The sequence below is a fragment of the Melanotaenia boesemani genome, chromosome 13 (assembly GCF_017639745.1).
Source record: "Melanotaenia boesemani isolate fMelBoe1 chromosome 13, fMelBoe1.pri, whole genome shotgun sequence".
NCBI lineage: Eukaryota > Metazoa > Chordata > Actinopteri > Atheriniformes > Melanotaeniidae > Melanotaenia > Melanotaenia boesemani.
The window spans coordinates 2,584,434-2,603,841 of NC_055694.1; the positions used below are offsets into that span (position 1 = coordinate 2,584,434).

The 19,408-nt window shown below is 42.0% G+C and overlaps 1 protein-coding gene across 5 annotated transcripts in view; it reads left to right on the forward strand.

Annotated features, from left to right (window-relative positions):
- The first annotated feature begins 2,188 nt into the window (after positions 1 to 2,188).
- Positions 2,189 to 19,408, forward strand: part of LOC121651848 (zinc finger protein PLAGL2-like) — a 33,683-nt gene continuing 16,463 nt past the window's right edge. Inside the window, exons 1-2 of one of the 5 annotated variants that reach the window (XR_006012508.1) lie at positions 2,189 to 2,414; positions 10,482 to 18,104. Coding sequence is in view for 1 of the 5 variants with exons in the window: in XM_042004285.1 (XP_041860219.1) it covers positions 10,895 to 12,181 (1,287 nt within the window). In the remaining 4 variants the exon portion in view is untranslated. Of the gene's footprint in view, positions 2,415 to 10,481; positions 19,254 to 19,408 lie in introns of those variants that run through there. The other 4 variants (XR_006012506.1, XR_006012504.1, XR_006012507.1 and 1 more) reach the window with 4 other exon arrangements.

A 19,408-nucleotide genomic window follows, 5' to 3' on the forward strand; every position in this document is an offset into this window, starting at 1 on the left:
TTCACATCAATTTTATTTAAATTTAAAGTTGCACTTAGAAAAATGAGTGTGATGCAAAAACAAAACAGTATTTTGACATTACGAACACTTTAAAGTCATTAAATTATCCAAATTAAATAAACATATCATATTATATACAGCATTAGACAAAGAAATTGGACCACCCTTGATTTTCTCTTGTGTTATGATACAAAAGTATAAAAAAATGCCAAAGAATTTTACAGACATAAAACTTAACTACCAGTAACATGATTGGGAATACTAGAGCACCTTAAAAGAAGAGAGTCTCTCAGAAATAAAACTGGGCAGAGGTTCAGCAATTTGATTAGAAACTCTATCTAAAAATTGTGGAGCAATTTTGTAATAATGTTCCATTCCATCACTTACAGAACATCATATAAAAAGACTAAAAGAATATGGAGACGTCTCTGTGCACAAGATGCTGGATGTCCATGATACTCACCGACTACCTCTGTACAGCCTCAGAGGCGAATCAGAGGCCACTCAACCCCAACTTTCTTGTGCCATCCTTGATTTCTTCTTGTGCTATAATACAAAAGTACAAAGAAAATGCCAAAGATAACTATCTGACGGATATAAAACTTCTAAAAGTGCTATTATTTGAAATATAGCTGAGAAAAAGTCAGTAACATGACTGGACACATTCATTTTCATCTCAGATGTAAAGATGAACATCGGTTCAGGAATCTGATTAAAAACCGACTCTCCCTTGCCGTCTCAGAGGTGAATCAGAGGCCACTCAACCACAACTTCCTTATACCACCTTTGTAGTTTAACACATGACACTGTTGCACAATGAAAAAACACCTTTCCTGGCCTGAAGGCACATTTGAGAAGCCCCATTGTTTGTGAACACAGTTCACCATGCAATCCACAAACGCAGGTTAAAGCTTTACCGTTAGTGCCCATGCAGCTGACAACTCACATTTCTGGAAAGGATCCATCAGTACTAAAAGGTACATACGGGTTTAGAGGAACAGATGTGCCCATTCAGATGCTGCCTTTTTTCAGGGAAGGCCTTGCAGATTTCAGCGGCTCGAATCCTGCATGCATGTATTGTTTATGAAGTGCTTTGCAAATAAACCTTGTATGGTATAGAATGAGTGGTTTTCCAGGTAATATTTTTTCTATTAAAGTTGTAAAGCTGATAAAATGCAATGTAGAAGCAGTGATGGATCTAGACTTTTATAAATGGGGTGCCAGAGTTTGGGTAAGACTTTATCAGGGGGCTCATATAAAAAATGCACATCACCAAAGCTTTCTCCACCATTTTGAGGGGGACCGGGACCCAGTTTCTAACCAGAAAACTGTGTTAAAAACACGTTTAAAACACGCTGGAAGAAACATCCTCACCATGATAAGGTTACAAGAGAGGTGAAGAGTTGTGACAATGTTTGTTTACATTAATAGTCTGGATCACCGAGTAGAAAAGGGGGATCAGTTCTGGTCTACTGTCTGGTGGTGGTGGTAGACTGGATTCTTGTGTCTCATACTGGGACTGGGATCTGTCTCGGTCTGATTACTCTTTATTAAAAAGTCAGATCTCTCCATTCTTATATCTTCCTCTACTAAACCAGACTGGTTACAGGATCCATTTCTCCACCTTTTCATGCTGTAGCTACTTTGAAACCAGCTAGCAGCCTTGCTAGCCTCCTGTTTAAATGAAACTGGATCATGTAGCGCTAGCTTAGTCAGCGCTAAGTAATATGAATACTGAGCTTCTCTTTGCACCTCTTTCTAGTTTATTTCCAGCTCCAATGTGAAAATCTTGATGAACTGAATTGATGTTTAGTCCCTAAATATGACCTGGTTTCCCCACATGATCATAAAACAAATCTAGAATTATCTAGATTAGCACTGCTACGTAGCTTCATGCTAACATCAGGTTAATAGCTTAACATAACATCCGTACTTGTAGCTGCACAGGAACTAAATCTCTTCTAGAGAATGCACCTACATGTTGATATTTTTAAAAGATGGATATTTAGGAAACTACTTTATAATTTACTTCAAACTGGTGTAGGGATACTGGTGACCCATGCAAGTCTGGGAAGAGACCTCAACCAGTTCTCCTCCCGTCCCCCTCCAGTGTCCATCGCTTGAGGAGACACCTGTGGAGTCCAAGCAGGTTTCAGAGGTGGCCAGTGCAACCCCTCTAGCTTCGCCCCTGTAGCCTGGCTCATGGGTGAGGGGGTTAGGACAGGAGGAGGATGTGCGCTCTGCTGGAGTTCCTCTGAGCCCGGGGTGTGACGTCACCCTCCCAGAATGCATGGCTTCCAGCGCGGCGCCCAGCAGTCCAGGCCCCGACTCCAGAGACGACTTTAAAACTTAGCCCCAAAATGTCGGTGTGGAGCAGCGGAGAGTGGACGGGGAGCGGGACGGAGGCGCAGTCGGTAAGTAGCGGCCGTGTTTGTGTCTGCTTTCCCGGTGCCCGGAGCTTCGTCCGCGCCGCTCGGTAACAGTTGGTTCCCGCAGGACAAACTCCGACACAACTTGTGAAGCGTTCATCTTTTGTTTTTAACCAGCGTGCGGGTCCAAAAAACGCTCGCACTGCCTCCATAGTCACATTAAACACTACTACTGGGCATTGTTTAGATATATAATGTGTAATAATCCGGTATGATTAAGTACCGAAGCTAAATTTCCCCCTCCGGACACTTTGGTAAACACCAGCGGGCTAGCAGTGAAACTTAGCCCCGTCCCACCAGTCCCCCCAGCCTGGACGTGTCCACCGCGGCCGAGCGTCCATCGGTGCAGAACTCATTTAGCCTTTATCTGACCAAACTGGACCGGTTTTAACTAGTAAAAAGTAGTGTGATTGAGTTTTATCTGCATCAGGAGCCACTTTTCTCCTCATGTAAAGTGCTTATTTAGTCCGTTTACCGAGATTTTCTCCTCACACCTTTAAAATGTTGATAGTTATTTTAAAAATGTAACGACACAAGAAACTATTGATGTCAATAATGACTATATGAACTCAAACTAGTGAAAGGAAGCTTGTATGTATGCACAGTGTTGGCCAGAAAGTCTTGATCCAGTCCTTATTTCTTCCTTTTATCTTCCTAACAGCCACATTTTACTTTTAAAGTAGCCCTGATGAAAAGTTCTCCAGCCTTTCTAAAGGTCTTTCCACGTTTTTCTGTGGACATTTTCTGCTTTTTCTGCTGTGAGGAATGTCTGGGCTTTTCTGGCCAGTTAGCACTAACTTAATTTTATTGTTAATTTTTTTTCCTTTTCCATTTTGAACAAATAGGATATCCCACACATGAGTCTCAAAAGATTCAGAAATGTTCCCCAGTTCCCCATTTATCTGATAGGTATACTGGAAAATTTAGTTTGCTTGGATGGATTCTGTTGGTGTGACTTTCCTACGTCTTTTTTTCCTCCTTTTTCAGGTGTCAGTATCTCAAGAATAAGAAAAACCTTCATTAGTCCCTCAGTGGGAAAGTTGCTTTGTTGCAACAGTACAGAGGCAGTAAGCAGAAGCACACACGTGATTTCAAACAAGAACACACGCGTGATTTCAAACAAGAACACACACGTGCACAAATAAGTAATAATATGTCTAGTATCTGGTCTGACAGGGTGAGTATGTCCAGTATATAAACATGTACATAAACATGTAAAGACAGTCTCCATGTGTTCATTGTAAGGCGAGACAGTAGCAGGAGGAAAGACCTGCGGTGTCTCTCCTTCACACAGCGAGGATGGATCAGTCTGTCCCAGAAGCTGCTCTCCAGGGCAGACAGGCGTCCTGCCGGGGGTGGGACTCATGGTCCAGCATGGAGGGCAGGTCTGCCAGGACCCTTTGTCTCCTACCTCCTCCAGAGAACAGCCCAGGACAGAGCTGGACTTCCTGATGACTTTGTCTCCCTGTGATGCTGCTGCTCCAGCAGACCTCACCGTACAGGATGGCTGATGCCACCACAGGGCCATAGAAGGTCCTCAGGAGTCCCCCGTCACTCCAAAAGACCGTCGTCTCCTCAGAAAATATCCAGTCCAGAACTACACCACATAAGAATATGAAATTTAGTACAGTCACACACCTCCACCACCTCCACCTCCTTTCTCAGAATATACAAAAAGAGCTGTCATGCATCATAACTAGTAGGCATGCCAGCTCCTCAAAATGCCAAAATAATGACTCAGGCTTTCTGGTTGACCATGTTTGGGCCTTCAGAAAACACATTTGTATACGCCTCAGCTTCAGACTTATGAACTGGTTCTGGATGGCAGCCTCTCCAAATCCAGAATAAAGCTTTCCTGCATGTGGGAATGTATTAAAATATCTGATCTCTGTTTTAATTTAAAGTTCAATGATGACTCTTTCCTAAAATATAAAACACATTTTCTTTTATACAAGTTCTCCATTTTTATTTCTGATCCCAAAGATGGAGCAATTTCACCTCTCACATATTAGAATTCTTCCTTGTAGCTTCCGTCTGTGTTTTATATTCATTTTTTATTAGTTTTTTTATTAACATGAAATATTTTGACCCTTGCATCAGATATTTACAATTATTTGTCACTTTAATTTTTAAACTTTCTTCTAACCAAAATTTCTCCATCTGTACAATTATATAGTTCAGGTTTTGTTAATGGGCCCAACCGCTGGGACATTTTATGTTTTTTTTATTTTGAAGATAATAAAACTGTAATGGTTTTAATTTGTAGTCAGTTTTACAGATTCTTTATGTGAAATTCAGAATGGGCACTGAACAGCCCAACATTTAGGATCAGAAATAAAAATGAAGAACTTGCATAAACAAAATGTGTTTTATACTCTAAGAAAAAGTAATATTTAAAACATATATTTTAACACCTTCCCACATGCAGTTATGGGCCAATGAAAATCTGACGTAAAAGTTTTTTTCAGGATTTGGAGAGGAAACCAGAAACCAGTTCTTATGTCTGAATAACCATGGTCCATGTTTGCACCGCAAAGCTCTGCGTTTTGACACACAACTAAAACTGGAACAGTGGAAATAAAGAAACTAGACCACATATCTGGAATTAAAACGCTGCCAAGATGAGCTGATGAGTCGTGATTGCGTTTCCTCTGCGGACCATCGCACGCTGACGGCCTCACGCTCAGCACAGCAAAGTTATCCAGCAGAAAAGAACTTTTCAGTTTCTTTTTTTATCTGGATGAAACCTCTGTCCTCTGCTCTTTCCCAACTAAAGACATTCAACAAGGGTGATTTAATCTGTTTGGAGGGAATAACTGGCATCTGTCATGCAGACCAGGAACAAAACAAACTTGTTCCCACTAATAATCCCAAACAGTAAGCAGGAATATCCTCTTCAGACCTGAGCCTTTAGCTTGGCTTCAGTTTCAGATTTCCTCTAACTATTCTGGCATTAGCAAGAACCAGTATTTAGTATATATGTGTATATATGATTTTTAGGATATACATACAGTAGAAAAAAAGTAGAAATAAATCTAATGTCCACCAACAGCTTCCAGTTACACAGAATTTGATATAATGGTGCAGACAACCAAAAATGTGATCTTTAGATTATTTTACTTTTTTATTTTTGGGAGGGGGGCAGTTTCTGTGTTTACTCTTGTAATAAGGGCTTCATTTGATCGCAGGAACCTTCTCAGAGTTTTAATGTTTGCTGGAGCAAGTTTTCCTCCTTTTTTTTTTTTGACCAATGACTCAAGAAAAGTTCAAGATGCTTTTTCTAAAATGAAAAAAGTCTGAGCTTAAATGTGTCCAGAAATGCAACACGGTTTGAGTTACAGGAGAAAACTGCCAGGATAAAATCTCTTGTGTGGATTAATTTTATCCCTGTGGAATAAAGATTTTAATTGAAGCTTAGATAAACTCAAACATTGGAGCGGTGCAGGATGACCAGATAAGGACTGAGTAATTAGAATAACATGCTGACGGGGATATTAATAGAATATGTTTTATTTAGAATAGAATACCCTTGATAAATCCAGAAAGGGAGATTATATTGTTACTCTATAATGAATAATTAATTATTTAAATAAGTCAATAAATTAAATGAGCAAATGCTGATGTCTTTATGTAAGTCTGTTGTCCTTACTTTAGCAGACCTGAAGAAGCCTCTGACTGAAACCATCTAAATCCAATCTGTCAAATTAAGAGATCTGCATGCAGATATTATTTATGTTGGACGAAGTTGCTGAAAACTTGTTTGAAAGACTGACAGCTGTGTTTGTACTAAAACTTCTCCAAAAACCAAGAAATTCTGATCTTTATAATCTAGCTGCTAATAATACTAGCATATACTGAGTTAGCTAAAACGTAGCACCCAGTGAGTAATCGACTGTAAAATCTGCATCAAGTACCCACATTATGTACGGATTTGGAAATATTCTGTGTGCATCCAGTCAGTCAGCGGCACATATCCCATAATGCAATAATCCATAACACCCTGCAGCAGTCTCAAAATGGAAAACTTTGGACATGGCAACAAATCTAGAAGGCTCCTGGCTGATCAATTGAAAACAAGGAGAAAACAACAATTTCCTTTACCCAGGGCCCTTCGCTCTGGTCGCCCTGGATGGGTGGTGCCTGGTGGGGTCTGCTGTTGCCAATCTTGTGCCCTGTTACCACCCTCTCTGCCGCCTTTTGGGTGGGTCCAGAGTGGTCTTCATGGTGGGGGGGCTTGGGTTGGTGTTCTAGGATTGCTGCTGATGGCCCGGGTCTCTGGACTGCCCTAGTCTGAGTCTAGAGACGTGGTCACATCTGCAGTATCACACTCATCTCTGATCCTCCTCATTCCTCATCCTCTGCATGCTGACACAGTTACTGAGGTGTCCAGTAGAGGTTGACACGGGAGTGGATTTTCACCCCTGTCCCATCCCACTCCCACAGAAAAAAGTCTTGTCCCATCCCAATCCCGATAAAATTACTCCCGATCCCATCCCGCTAGAATGGCTCACTTTTTAAAATTGATTTAGTCTTTAGGCAATACATTGAATTAAATTAATGTTCTCACCGTTCTTTTTTTAGACCAGCTGGTAAGTGTTTCTAGCTTCTTTTTTTTTTTTGTTAGAATAAAAAAAGAAGGGAACAACAATAAAACAGTACATGGTTTAAATCATTTTTTGCCATATCGGTTTCTCCGCGGGTGTTGCTAGTTCCATTCCTTTCCTTATTTCGGTTCCGGTGGGGAAGCAGCGGCCGGTGTTGTGCCTTAAATTGAATGTCTGCCAGAAATTGATGAGACGGCCGCCGCACAGCAGTTTTCTCTCTGGTCTGCGGCTGTTCCTCTCGGTATAAAACCGACCGGATCAATTGCAGCTGCAGAGGTGCTCTAATCAGAAACTAAAGTTTCATTTCCACTGATCAAGGCTTTTTTTAATTGATTGCAGTACATTTCTTGTCAATAAAATGCAGAATCTATGAAAGTGGTCTGCTTTCATTCAGGAGTTACTGTACAATTTACTGACCAACTAGTATCGTAGTAGTACCTTATAATCAGTTTCTGGCAGACAATCACTTGATGGGACAACGTTGTGCCTTAATTAATCTGTTAAAGCAACAGTAAAACTGACTCCCATGAAAAAATGTCAGCCTCTAGTGTCCAGTGGGTTCATACACTGTGTTTGTGGTACCTTGGTTGTTGTTGTGATACATCTTCTTGTTGCTGTCTTGGTTATGCGCTTGAGGAACTCCTGATGATTGTCAGCTTAGTTTACCTGTAAACGCTGTAGGAAATTCTCTGTTGTGTTTCTGTACAGGTGTAGCAGCTGCTTATCTGCTGTTAGGCTGGATTGAAGGCTCGATGCTTCTATCTACTGTCTTCTCTTCTCTCTGTCTTCTCTTTCTTTTTTCCACTTTCCTTCTTACTTCATTTTTCTCCTTTTTTCCTGTCCCCTCCAGTCAGGTCCAGCAAGATTACATTAATTCCATAATTCAAAATAAATAAGATAAAAAATAAATATCAGGCTTATACCCATAAAGCTCCTCTTGGCAAAGCAAACTTGTTCAGGACAACACAGCAGCCAGACCATCATTCTGCTGCCGCCATGCTGGACAGGACAAGTTAAAAAATTATATTTGTTATGAAATTAATATATATATTATAATTAGTGCTGGGCAACGATTAAACTTTTTAATCGCGATTAATCGCAGCATGTCATGCGATTAATCGCGATTAATCGCATAGTTACACACAGAATGTCTCTTTCCTTTAAAAAAGTCCTACAGCTATAAAAAGAAAATGCAGTTAATTTTGGTTTACAAACACGACATCAGTGGTTTCCAGCCTGCAACTCTGGAGCTGCAAGTGTCTCTCTGGACCTTCCACAATGCCTCTAGATACGTGGCTAAAATATTTTTTTAAATCTATCTTTCTTGTCATTAGGTTGGAAACCAGGGATTTTTTTTCTTTTACATCATTTTCCACAAATATCAACATCCCTTAGAACAGGGATACTCAATTCGGTCCTACGAGGGCCGCAATCCAGCAGGTTTTCCATGTATCCCTGTACCAACACACCTGAGTCAAATTAATGAGTCATTGTGTAGAACCTGATTGGCTGTTAGAGCCACCTAATTTGACTCAGGTGTGTTGGTGCAGGGATACATGGAAAACCTGCTGGATTGCGGCCCTCGTAGGACCGAATTGAGTATCCCTGCCTTAGCAGAAAGTCTGTCTATCCTCTTTTTTTATAAAGGTTTTATATTTTTTCTTTATTTTAAAACCTTAAAAATGGAAATAAAAATCTGGTTCTTCAAAAATAACATGGTGGCTCTTCATTAAAAATATATATTAACTTGCCTTTTTGAAAAGTCTGGTAACATCTGCGTCTCTAAAGGAGTTTTATTTAGCTGGCTGAGGGAAAAATGGCTCTTTGGATTGGAAAGGCTGCAGACCTGCACTAAACACATAAACAGGTTTAGCAGCAGTTTTCTCTTTAAACAGCAACAGTTAAAATATTTCTTCATATATAAAATCACATATTTATGAGACAGAAGAATGAAATGTTCAGGATTTACTAACTAAAAGGTAAAAAGTCAGCAGGATGAATTTAAAGCTGTGAAGCTGCTTCCTTCTAAACACAGAAGGAACAATATGTGATGAATATCAGCATCAGGTGAACAGACAGAAAGCAGGATGAGAATCTCACAGCTTCTAGATGGTGAGGAGAGAGAAATATTCACAATATGCACAATAACTTCCATCCATGCACCTTCACTGCTTCATTATCCACATTTCTGGCCTATAAATTCTCTAAACTTTATTTTTTAGCCCCCGCTACCGGGAGTTAAGGGTTAACATCTCGTTTCCGGGTGTAGCTTCAGGTCTGTAGATGTAACTCTAAACATGTGTGGTATCCACAGAAAGTCCAGAATCTCAGCTACCAGCTCAGTAAAACCATTTCTATCACCAACAAACACAGTTAAGACAACAAATTATTTAAAGAGCTTCACGTTTGTAAAAGTTAGAAAGCATGTCCTACCATTGCTGTCTTGCATAAATTAAAACCGCATTTATTTAAAAATAAAAAATAATAAAAAAGTTTCCCATCCAAAAATTACAATGTTCTGTCCATCTGTATGCAATTTGACAAAGAGAAACGTCGATTCTTTTTCTTCTTTCTTAAGTTCCAGACAGTAAACGTCTCTTCATTTTAATTAACCCGCTCTCTCCTGATTACATCAGACACACCGCTGCAGCAGGGAAGAGAGACATGGACGCCATGTTTCTGTCTTCAAAGTCGGCAGCCAGAAAAAAAAAAATAAAAAATTTAACGCGCGATTAAAAAAATTAACGGCAATAATTAAGCGTTGCGTCAACGTGCCCAGCACTAATTATAATATATATATATATATATATATATATATATATATAATATATACACACACAAACACAGGGGTTTCCAAAGTTGGTCCTCAAGGGCCACTGTCCTGCAGGTTTTTAATATTTCCTTGCTTCAACACTCCTGAAAGGGCAAACATTGAGAGCCTGCAGGATTCTGGCCCTTGAGGACCAGAACTGCAGACTCCTGGGTTACAGAGGAAAATACAGAATTCAAGAGAAAAAATACAAAGCATGGAATCTGGAAAAAATCAAATGCATCTCATCAGGCCCTTTGAAAACCCAGATGACCCAGCTTTCTGCCAGCACATGAACACACCATGCTTTTGTGGACTTGTGAGGAATCTGGAGGCAGGAAGGAGGGCAAGAGTTGCAAAATCCAACAAGTACATGCAAGATCCATGGACAGATTTAATTTTATCTGTGTGCATCAGGCAATGCGCACACACACATTTCTGTCAGGTTGAGGGTAAAAATATATGTGCAAAATCTTAATGTTTGTGCAGTTTGTAATATGTGTTCATGTGTAAAGTTTTACACGTGCAACTAAAAGTTACTTAATTTACGTGTATAAACATGGTTGAGTCCATTTTGTCTCGATTAAAAGATACATGTGCACAAAATAACACTGTTGGATATTTTTTTCTGTCTTGCAGGTCCGTAAAGAAGTCAAGCTTCTTCTGTGACTCAGCTGCAGTTACGTTGGTGTTTAGGGCTGCTGAATACGACTCTACTCCGTCAACACATAAACCCAGTCTGCACCTCTGAAGCTCCTCATCCCTGCAGCCCTTTTGGGGTTGTTATGGCAGCTGCTGCCACAGAAACCAGGTGCTGGAAACAGGCGTGCCCCAGTAAGGCTGGGCGGACCGCTAGTCATCATTACAAGAGACCATCAAAGTGTCAAAAAAGCAGCTCTTAGCATTAACTCTGCTTCCTGAAGCAAACAAAACTGCTAGAGATCTGCAGACTGATGGTGTTTCCTCCTCATGATTCTTGTCCATACCTGCTCAGGCTCTTGGCTGGAGTCCCTGTGCAGCTGCAAAGCCCTCGTTGTTCCTTCTGTTAGACCATGTTCCATCAGCAGGATCATCTGAAAGGCCAGCTGCACGACAACCTTCCAGCCAGCAGGCAGGTCTTCCACTGCCAGGACTGCGGGAAGCAGTACAACACTCAGCTGGGTTACCGTCGCCACCTGGTGGCTTCCCACAGCGCTGCAGCAGGCTTGGCCTGCAGAGACGAGTCTTCTTCCCTGCTGGACAACCTGGGTGACCACGGCGACAGGCCTCCTCCACCAGAGGGCAGCACCAACGTGCCGGTGAGAGAGAGAAAGTACTCATGCGAACGATGCGACCGCCGCTTTTACACCCGAAAGGATGTACGGCGCCACGCTGTGGTGCACACGGGACGCCGTGACTTCCTCTGCCCCCGCTGTGCGCAACGCTTCGGACGCCGAGACCACCTGACGCGCCACTTAAAAAAGAGCCATGCACAGGAGTCGGTGCTGACGTCACCGTGCAACCCCAGCACACCCGTGGCTAGTCTGACCCCTGCGACCCTTTGTCCGGTGAAGGAGGAGCCCAGCCCGGTGACCCCTGATCTGGGCTCCGTCTCCAAGGAGCCCATGGAGGGTTTTGCTCGGGACATGTGTACCTCCTACCCCATGCCTAATCCTGTCCCAGGGATGGGCCACCCTCATGGCCTCATGCAGGGGTCCTTATCCTCAAATATGGGTGTGGGTCACCACGTGTCCCCCCAAACTTCCCACCCCCTTCACCATCACATGCAGCCCCCTGCAGCCCCTCAGCAGCAGCCTTACAGCAACATGTCCCGCTACCAGCATGGATCTACCTCCTATCCTCGCTCTGACATGGATAGTTTCCTGCTGGACCTCCAGAGTGCCCCCCCGCCTCACCTGAGCGCAGTCAACTCCTCTACCTCTGCCTCCCCCCAGCGGGAGGCGTTGGGCGATGGCGTGAACGCTGGCGGCGACGCCCACCTGCTGTCGAGGAGCCCCGCCATCTCCACAACTGAGCTGTCTTGTACCACTAACATGGACCTCGGGCCTCTGCTGAGCTTTTTGCCTTTCGGCCTGCCACCTTACAGCCCTCACATGGGGATGGGGGGATTAGTGATGAGCTATCCGCCTGCCACCTCCACCACCACCGCCTCTTCTCCATCCTCTTCCACTGGGCTGTCCTCCCAAGCTCCTGGGCCTTTCACTTTCTTCCAGCCCCCACAGCCTCATGTACCACAAGGTCCTGGAGTCCACAACCACAGCCAGCTACCTCAGGCGTACAGTCCTGGTATGAGCACTTCCAGCTCCCTACCTCACTATTACCAGGCCTTCCAGCAGTAAGCAGCTCTGTCCCCTCAAGCATCGCCTTCATGTGAGAATGAGAACAGCATCTTTGTTTTTAAGACAGATGTGTAACAACCGATCACCTCATCAGTATTACCTCATGATTAAAGAAATAACCTTTGAATGTTTTAGGAACTGCAGCTTTTAAAACTCTTCACAGGATGCTGAAAGTCCTCCAGCTGTTAAGATTATTCTGGAAAACACTACAGCATATCATTCATTTCTGTCTTATTTTTTAAAACAGGTCACTTTTATTTGATTTTTCTTTTCATGTAAAAATATTGGAGCATGAGCATCCTTACAGAGCTGACAGAGGTTGCGCTCAGTTACAGTTGAATAATTTCAAAAGATTGAATCTTAGCAGCACTTTTCTGCCTGTGACAAGCTAACATGGTCAAGTACATCAGATAAATATATTAAATACCAAAATTTATCATCAACCATTATTAAAAAATCAGTATTAGACATTATTAGTCTATTTTTACACTAGAAAAGTCTAATATTTTTAAATACAGTTGATAATTACAGTTAACAATAACTGTAAAGCTAGACTGCACTTCATAAACATGTTTTGTTCTTGGGGGGGCCTTCATACACCAAACAGTTTGTTCTGTTTTCAGCCATTTGAACACGTTAAATCAACATGTCTTTTTATGAAAAGGGAGGCTAACGGCTAAACTTACAAGTCATTTGTTGTTTTTTTTCTCTAAAACAAGGAGCACTTTCACAAAGATGTGAAGAAAATGAAGACTAGCTGATGATGATTCAGCAGACACTGCACACATTATGGCACCAACGCCCCCTCCTGGCCTGACATGTCTTCTTCAGTGTCTTTGGCTGTGCCTGCAGGTCTAAATGCTCAATTCTGCTGAGATCTGATTTGTTTTTATCTTATTTTGCTGCAGCCCTGAAGCGACCCGGATGTTCAGCACGCTGTTTAGGCGTCCGTCTCACTTCAACCACGTAACAGCTGAGACTGAGGCCACTTTGGAAAACATTAGATCTGTATCCTCTCTATTACCACATATGAAAGTGGTCTGGGTCGGATTTGAAGAAATCTGGTTAATTTTGTTCAGACCGTCATAAAATATCATGTTTTTACTTTTCTGCTTATATTTGAGCCAAATCTGATCTTTATGACAATCTGAACAACACAAATCTGATTCTTTCAAAATCCAACTCGGACCACTTTTGTGGTCTAAGTTGGATCCATATCCGATCTTTTCCAAAGCTACTATAGTCTGTTAGGGGTAGGCTCTATTTAGCTATGTCACAATTTGATTTTATCCACCCTTCCCCAAACAGCCAGGACTTTCTGAACAAAGCCACCCATGGAAGCTGAGGTGCTTCTCACCATATTTCTTTAGGTCCCTTTATGCTCGACACAAAAGACTTTTGTCCGTTTTTGTCTGTGCCCTGGCAGAGCAACCATAGTACCACCAAGGGGCAGTGTTGAGCTGTCTGTCCTGTGAAAGGAACAAAGGAGAATAACCTGTGATGTGGCTGCACAGATTACCATCTACTGCACTTTCACCTTATATCCCTACGTCCTTCTCTTAACTTATCACAATCTCTTCCTCCGTCACCATGCTCACTGTCGATTGAAAGCAATGTGAAAACACGGCCCTCTGGTGGATATATCAGCTAACGACCACGCAAATGAAATGGATGCCTGGAAATATGAGGGCAGTGACATTTGAAACGGATGTACCTGTTTCCACCCACAGCTGGTGACATGGCTGAGGGTAGGAATGTACATGGACCAGTAAATCCAGAGCTTCTCCTTTCGGCTCAGCTTCTTCACCAGGACAGACCGATGCAGAGTCCGCATCACTGCAGACGCTGCACCGGTCCTCCTGTAGACCTCCTGCTCCACCCTGTCCTCAGTCCTGAACCAAACGCTGAGATATTTGATGTAGCTTCTATATTCACCTTGCAAGCAGCGTGATGCGGGTGGCATCACGTCTTCAGGACTGCGGACTGAACACGCGAAATGATCTGAACTGAGCATTAAGACCTGCGGTGTGAACGTGACCTTCGTGGTGTGTTCGGTTGCTTTTTGTTTATTCAAACACTTCAGACTGTTGGTTTGGTGTGTAAGGGCCCTCGTAGGTCAAATCGCGGTGACATGAACTACTTTCCTGCTGTTGGAGTAAAATGCACTTACCTTTTTATTTTTTCATCTAAAGTGATGCCAAATCACGCAAGGCTGCAACCTGCTGCTGCTGTTGGCTAAAAAAGTCCATGTTCAGACATTTGCAGGCCAAAACATTTGATGCAGTAAGTTCTTAGTTCATGACTTCCACTGGGTGAATTTACTAGTTGCTAACTGGGACTGGGTGGCAGTGATGCTCAGCGCGTCTGCACAGCAGCTTGTTCAATAAGCCTTAAACTCCTGTTAAACTTTTAAAATACTTCTACACCCCCTCTTGTCCCTTTCCAAGACTTTTCTCAGAACTCTGATGCTTGTGTGGGGGGCCTAAAACATACATTTTTTAAAAAGGAAGTTTCATGTGTGGCTGCCTTTTGCCAGTGCACTACACATTAAATCTGAACACAACTCTTGGAAAAAGTCCAGAATTCCAAATTCCATTTTTTCTTCCCCCCTGAATCTGCTGAGGGGACATTAGCGGTGCTTTAGCGATCCCATCTTCCAAAGTTAGCCTCCTTTCAGACAAAATTCCTAACAAGAAGACTTCAGATGCAGTTTAGAGATTTTTTTGTACAGTTAGTTGTATTAAAGATGTGTTGGTGAAGTTTTAATGGCCAGTAGGAACAGGCGCCAGTTACAGCAAGACAAGCTGTGAAACATACGTGTGGAAGTATTCCACATCCCGAACTAAGTCTGTGAGGCAGATCCCCGTGTTTCTGTTGAGATGTCTGCCTGCAGTGCAGATGGACGGCGGATGGCAGCCCGCACCGTGAAAGCATGTTGGAAAGTGTTGGTCCGTACCCCGTTTCTCATGTAGCCGAGTGGAAGATGGCGGAAAAGCAGGCTAGACCTGAACCGCTGCTTCAGCTTGCTGTGAATATGTGACTTTATTTTCTAACAGAGTTCAGTGTTAATTTCTAAATGGCTTAAACAAAAAAAACTCCATATTTTCTACTATTTTCGACCACACATTCTTCCAGGGTTGTTTTTTGGCCTCCGTCTTTACTTGGTCCAGGAACCTGGACGGGAAGCAGGTTTCCTTTAAGAGTGTCGCCCGGCACAAAGAAAACAGCAGCCTGCTAATAACGGACGCCCTGGTGAAGCTGGTAGAAGAGCTAATATCGTACAGAGGATACTTTAGAAGGGGAGAGAGATTCTGCTCGCTCTCCTGCCTTAATTCCACGGACTCCTTGTTGAAGGACTTTTTCATTAGCATTGCACCGATGTCTTAAAATGCTACTGTTGTGCCTCTCTAAGAGTGCCTGACCTCTTGACTGGGTTGAAGCACTTATGACATTTCTAAAAGGATTAGGTTGATCTGTACCTCAAACATAAATAACTGAGGGTGTCTTTTTTTTTTTTTTTTTTTTTTGTATTTGCCTCTAGTTATTTTGGCACTTAATTGTGTCTCTAGATTTAAACTATGAAGCTTGATTTTATGACACACAACTCTTAGCTTTTGGCATATTTCAAACAAGAACCCGACCTAAATCTATCAGGAAGCTGATATAGACTCGGCGTACATGTTGAGTGATTAGTACCACTTTTTTAACCTGAAGCTGAAAATGGTGCTTTAGATAATAATGTAAGCACATTGTCAGTCTAGCAGAGCGGCTCTGACTTGTTTACAAATACTCGGCACTGTTTGCAGCACATGTGCAGCCGGTGGGGTCCATGTGCAGATTTACACACCTACCCATTCATTTAGTGTGCATGTATACACGCATGCATGTATGAATGTGGATACAAGCGTGTATGTGTTTAGATGTGTAAAAATGTGAGGCTCTAATTAAAACTGTCTACCTCTACCTTGTCAGATATTTTATGCAAAATTATTCCAAGCAGTTTTTAATCGCTGAAGTTGGAGATTTGTATACCAGCCGAAAGTGTGGACACACCTCTCCAAACTATGACATATTAGGAATAATGAAACAAAAAGGACTAAAGTAAACCTTTTTATCTTTGATATTATATTTTTAGCCACCTTTTGCTTTTTTCCAGCTGTCTTTAGCTGCTTTCTTTCACTCTTTGCTCTGTTCTGAAGTCTCAGAACCTCGGTGCTTTCTGGAGAACCGGGCTGCATTCACACTGATTTAACCAGAACCAAAGTGGGCGGACTTTAGTACATCTTGGAGATTTGATTCTGAAAGTCGATGGTTGAGTCTCCAGGCTCCATTATAACCTACAGTTTTCTCAACATAAATATCATGTTGTTTCAGTACTGAAATATAAATCAGTTGCCAGGCAATTCAAGTTTTGCGTCGAGAACTAGCCTCAAGAACTCCCAAACCAGGACCGGGAGAACAAAATGGCATCATTTTGCTCTCGTGGTGCCGGGAACAAGAACAAAGTTCTCGCCAAGTGTGGAACAGGCGTTACCTGGTTAGCAGATAATGATCAGATGTTTGGTGTGGATGTAAACGACCTTGTAGATTTATGTGATGCTAGTTTTTACCAGCAGAAGAGGTGCTGGCAGCCTGACCACTGTTAACCGTTCTGTTGTTTTTTTCCTGGTGGTCGGCGAACAGTTTGGTAAATTGATGCCACCTTGTGGTGGCAGTACCACATTACAACCAGGTGCAGGTTGAAACGAGACAGTTGCATTCTGAGGCAGTAATTGCATAAACTATTAGATTTCTTACCATTAAAGGATGATTGAAAAATGAGTAATAGTTATGTCTTTTGGCTCCGGCAGTTGTCTTCTTCTTAGTGTCGCTCATCATTGTTTTGTTTTGAACAATTAGTCGTAAAGTCTGATTAAAACCGTGTCCTCTTATGGTTGGTTGTCAGCCAGTTAAACGAAGGATTGATGTGGACTTCATTGCCATCCACTCTTTGATTTTATTGATGCATTTAGACCAGTCTTCATCCAAAATAATGTCAAGTCCCCCCATGCCCACTACCGCATGCATCCCGGCCCTTATAATGACACGTACAAAGAAATGTGCCGCGGTAGCTTTGTTTAGCAGAGACAGTCATTAGTTTGTTGGCTGCTACTTCATTGGTTACAGTTAAAACCATGTCAGTGGTGGAGGGAAGTACTAATTCCTCTGCTTTAGTGAGGCTTTTAGTTCAGGAAACTGCATGCTACTTCATAAGAGGGAAGTTCTACTGTGGTAAAATGATTTACCACAGCTCAGTAGTTTATTTCTAATCAGTGGGCTTTTCTTTCTGTTCAGAATGAGAATATTTTGAGACATACGACACACTGGTCTCTCTTTATTACCCACATTATGATTGCTTGACCCTTACCTGGTCATGGCCAGGGCAAGATATGCCTTGTTGTACCAGTTTTAGCGTGTAGATGCAGCTGTGACACAACCCACCAAAAACCACTTTATCCTTCTTATTGAGGAAGATTCTGATGGGGTCCGAGCCTCACTTTAAGAGGATGGCCACAGGGTGACCCATTTGCTGTGCCCCCCCTTGTCCCAACTCAGGCCCCCCACTTTGGGAACCACTGATTTAGACACGTGGCACTAATTTAAGCACAGAAACAGTCATTAAGGAGCCACATCCTCCATTCTTGACCTTTTATTAACTGATGAGTGCAGTGTAACTGCAGCTAATGCTCTACATCCAGCTCATTCCCTTTCAGGGAGGTGAAACGTGCTCCAGGTGATTCCTCGGGCTGGTTTGGGAAAAGGTGGAGTTTCCAGCCATTAGAGCAGAAATGGCTTGAAAGAAGAATTGGATTTTGGGTTTCTTACGTTATTTTAAACACATGATTGTGTGTGTGTGTGTGTGTGTGTGTGTGTGTGTGTGTGTGTGAGAACGCTGTCAGTACTGTAAGGTGGAAAAGATGAAGCAAACGCCTCTGAATGAGTAGGTGTGTCCCCACTTTTGTCTGGTACCTGCGTATTGATCCGGGATCTCCACTTCTTAAAGAAACAGACACAGCTCAGTTAAACTGGTAGAATTGTTTGTTCTTTGTACTCGCTTTTTAATTATATTTCTACTTATTTACTACCTCAGAAGAGACAGGAGACTGTCCATCTAACTGCAGAGAAAATATCTGTGTAGTTTTATTTTTGTCAGAACAAGCACGTGTACTTTGTTGCTCCATAGTTTTTGTTTTTTTTTCTATTGAGGTAAGCTTGTATGGAATGATGTCTACTCTTATCAAGTATCCACTGCCAGTCAGATACGACTGCTTTGTTCTGTTGCTGTTGTGCCTCTTTGTCCTCAGTCTGAAACTGTTGATCAGTTCCAGCCTTGGTCTTGTGCAAATATTAGTACAACATAAGATTTTTCTCAATTAAGCAGAGAAAAATCCCTTAAAGTTTAGCCCAGATTCCCCAGTTTTTAAGGGTGAACTTTTTTAAGGATAACCTACTCTGAAAGATTACAACACGATTCGAGAATCTTTTTCTTAAAACTTCGGACTAATTTGATTTGGATGTTTTGGGCTTAATGTCCTTACTGGAAGATTAACCTCATGTCTGGAAAAGAGCCTTAAAAGGTGGTGCTTCTGGACATTTTTGGACCCAGCATCTTTCTTCTTTTTCTTGATTTATCACCACCATAATCTCAAAATGTAAATCCTTCACTTTTAATTGGGAATTTCTTTTTACAGCATTTTTTGCCCAGTAGCAGAAGGTTGTTCAGTCTTAGATAAATGCATTTTAACTTTGTCTGAACAACAACGCTGACACAAGTCCAGGTCCTCCAGACTGGATTCACAGAGGCAGAGCGGCACAGAGAACACCGGTTATCATGTCATTGTTCAGCCTGCGTTCAGGTCGGCTCTGAGAACCACAAGAATGCAGGTTTGACCACCTTTAACTTAGATAAGTTTTGCTTTAGGTGTTTGTATTATCATATAATAGAGTAGAAGACAGTGTGGGAAAAAAGGAATTGTCATTTTCTCATTGTCTGATGATTCAGTAATACAAAATAAACAAATGGTTAGATTTACACCGTGTGTCTGTCTTATTAAAATGAGGTTTGCAATTGACCCAACTTTTATGTTTGGGTCATTTACATTTTTATGCTCAATTAATTTAAACATTTACATTATTACAAAGCCTAATTTAGTGTTTGCTTGATTTAAACTTTTATACTGGTAATTT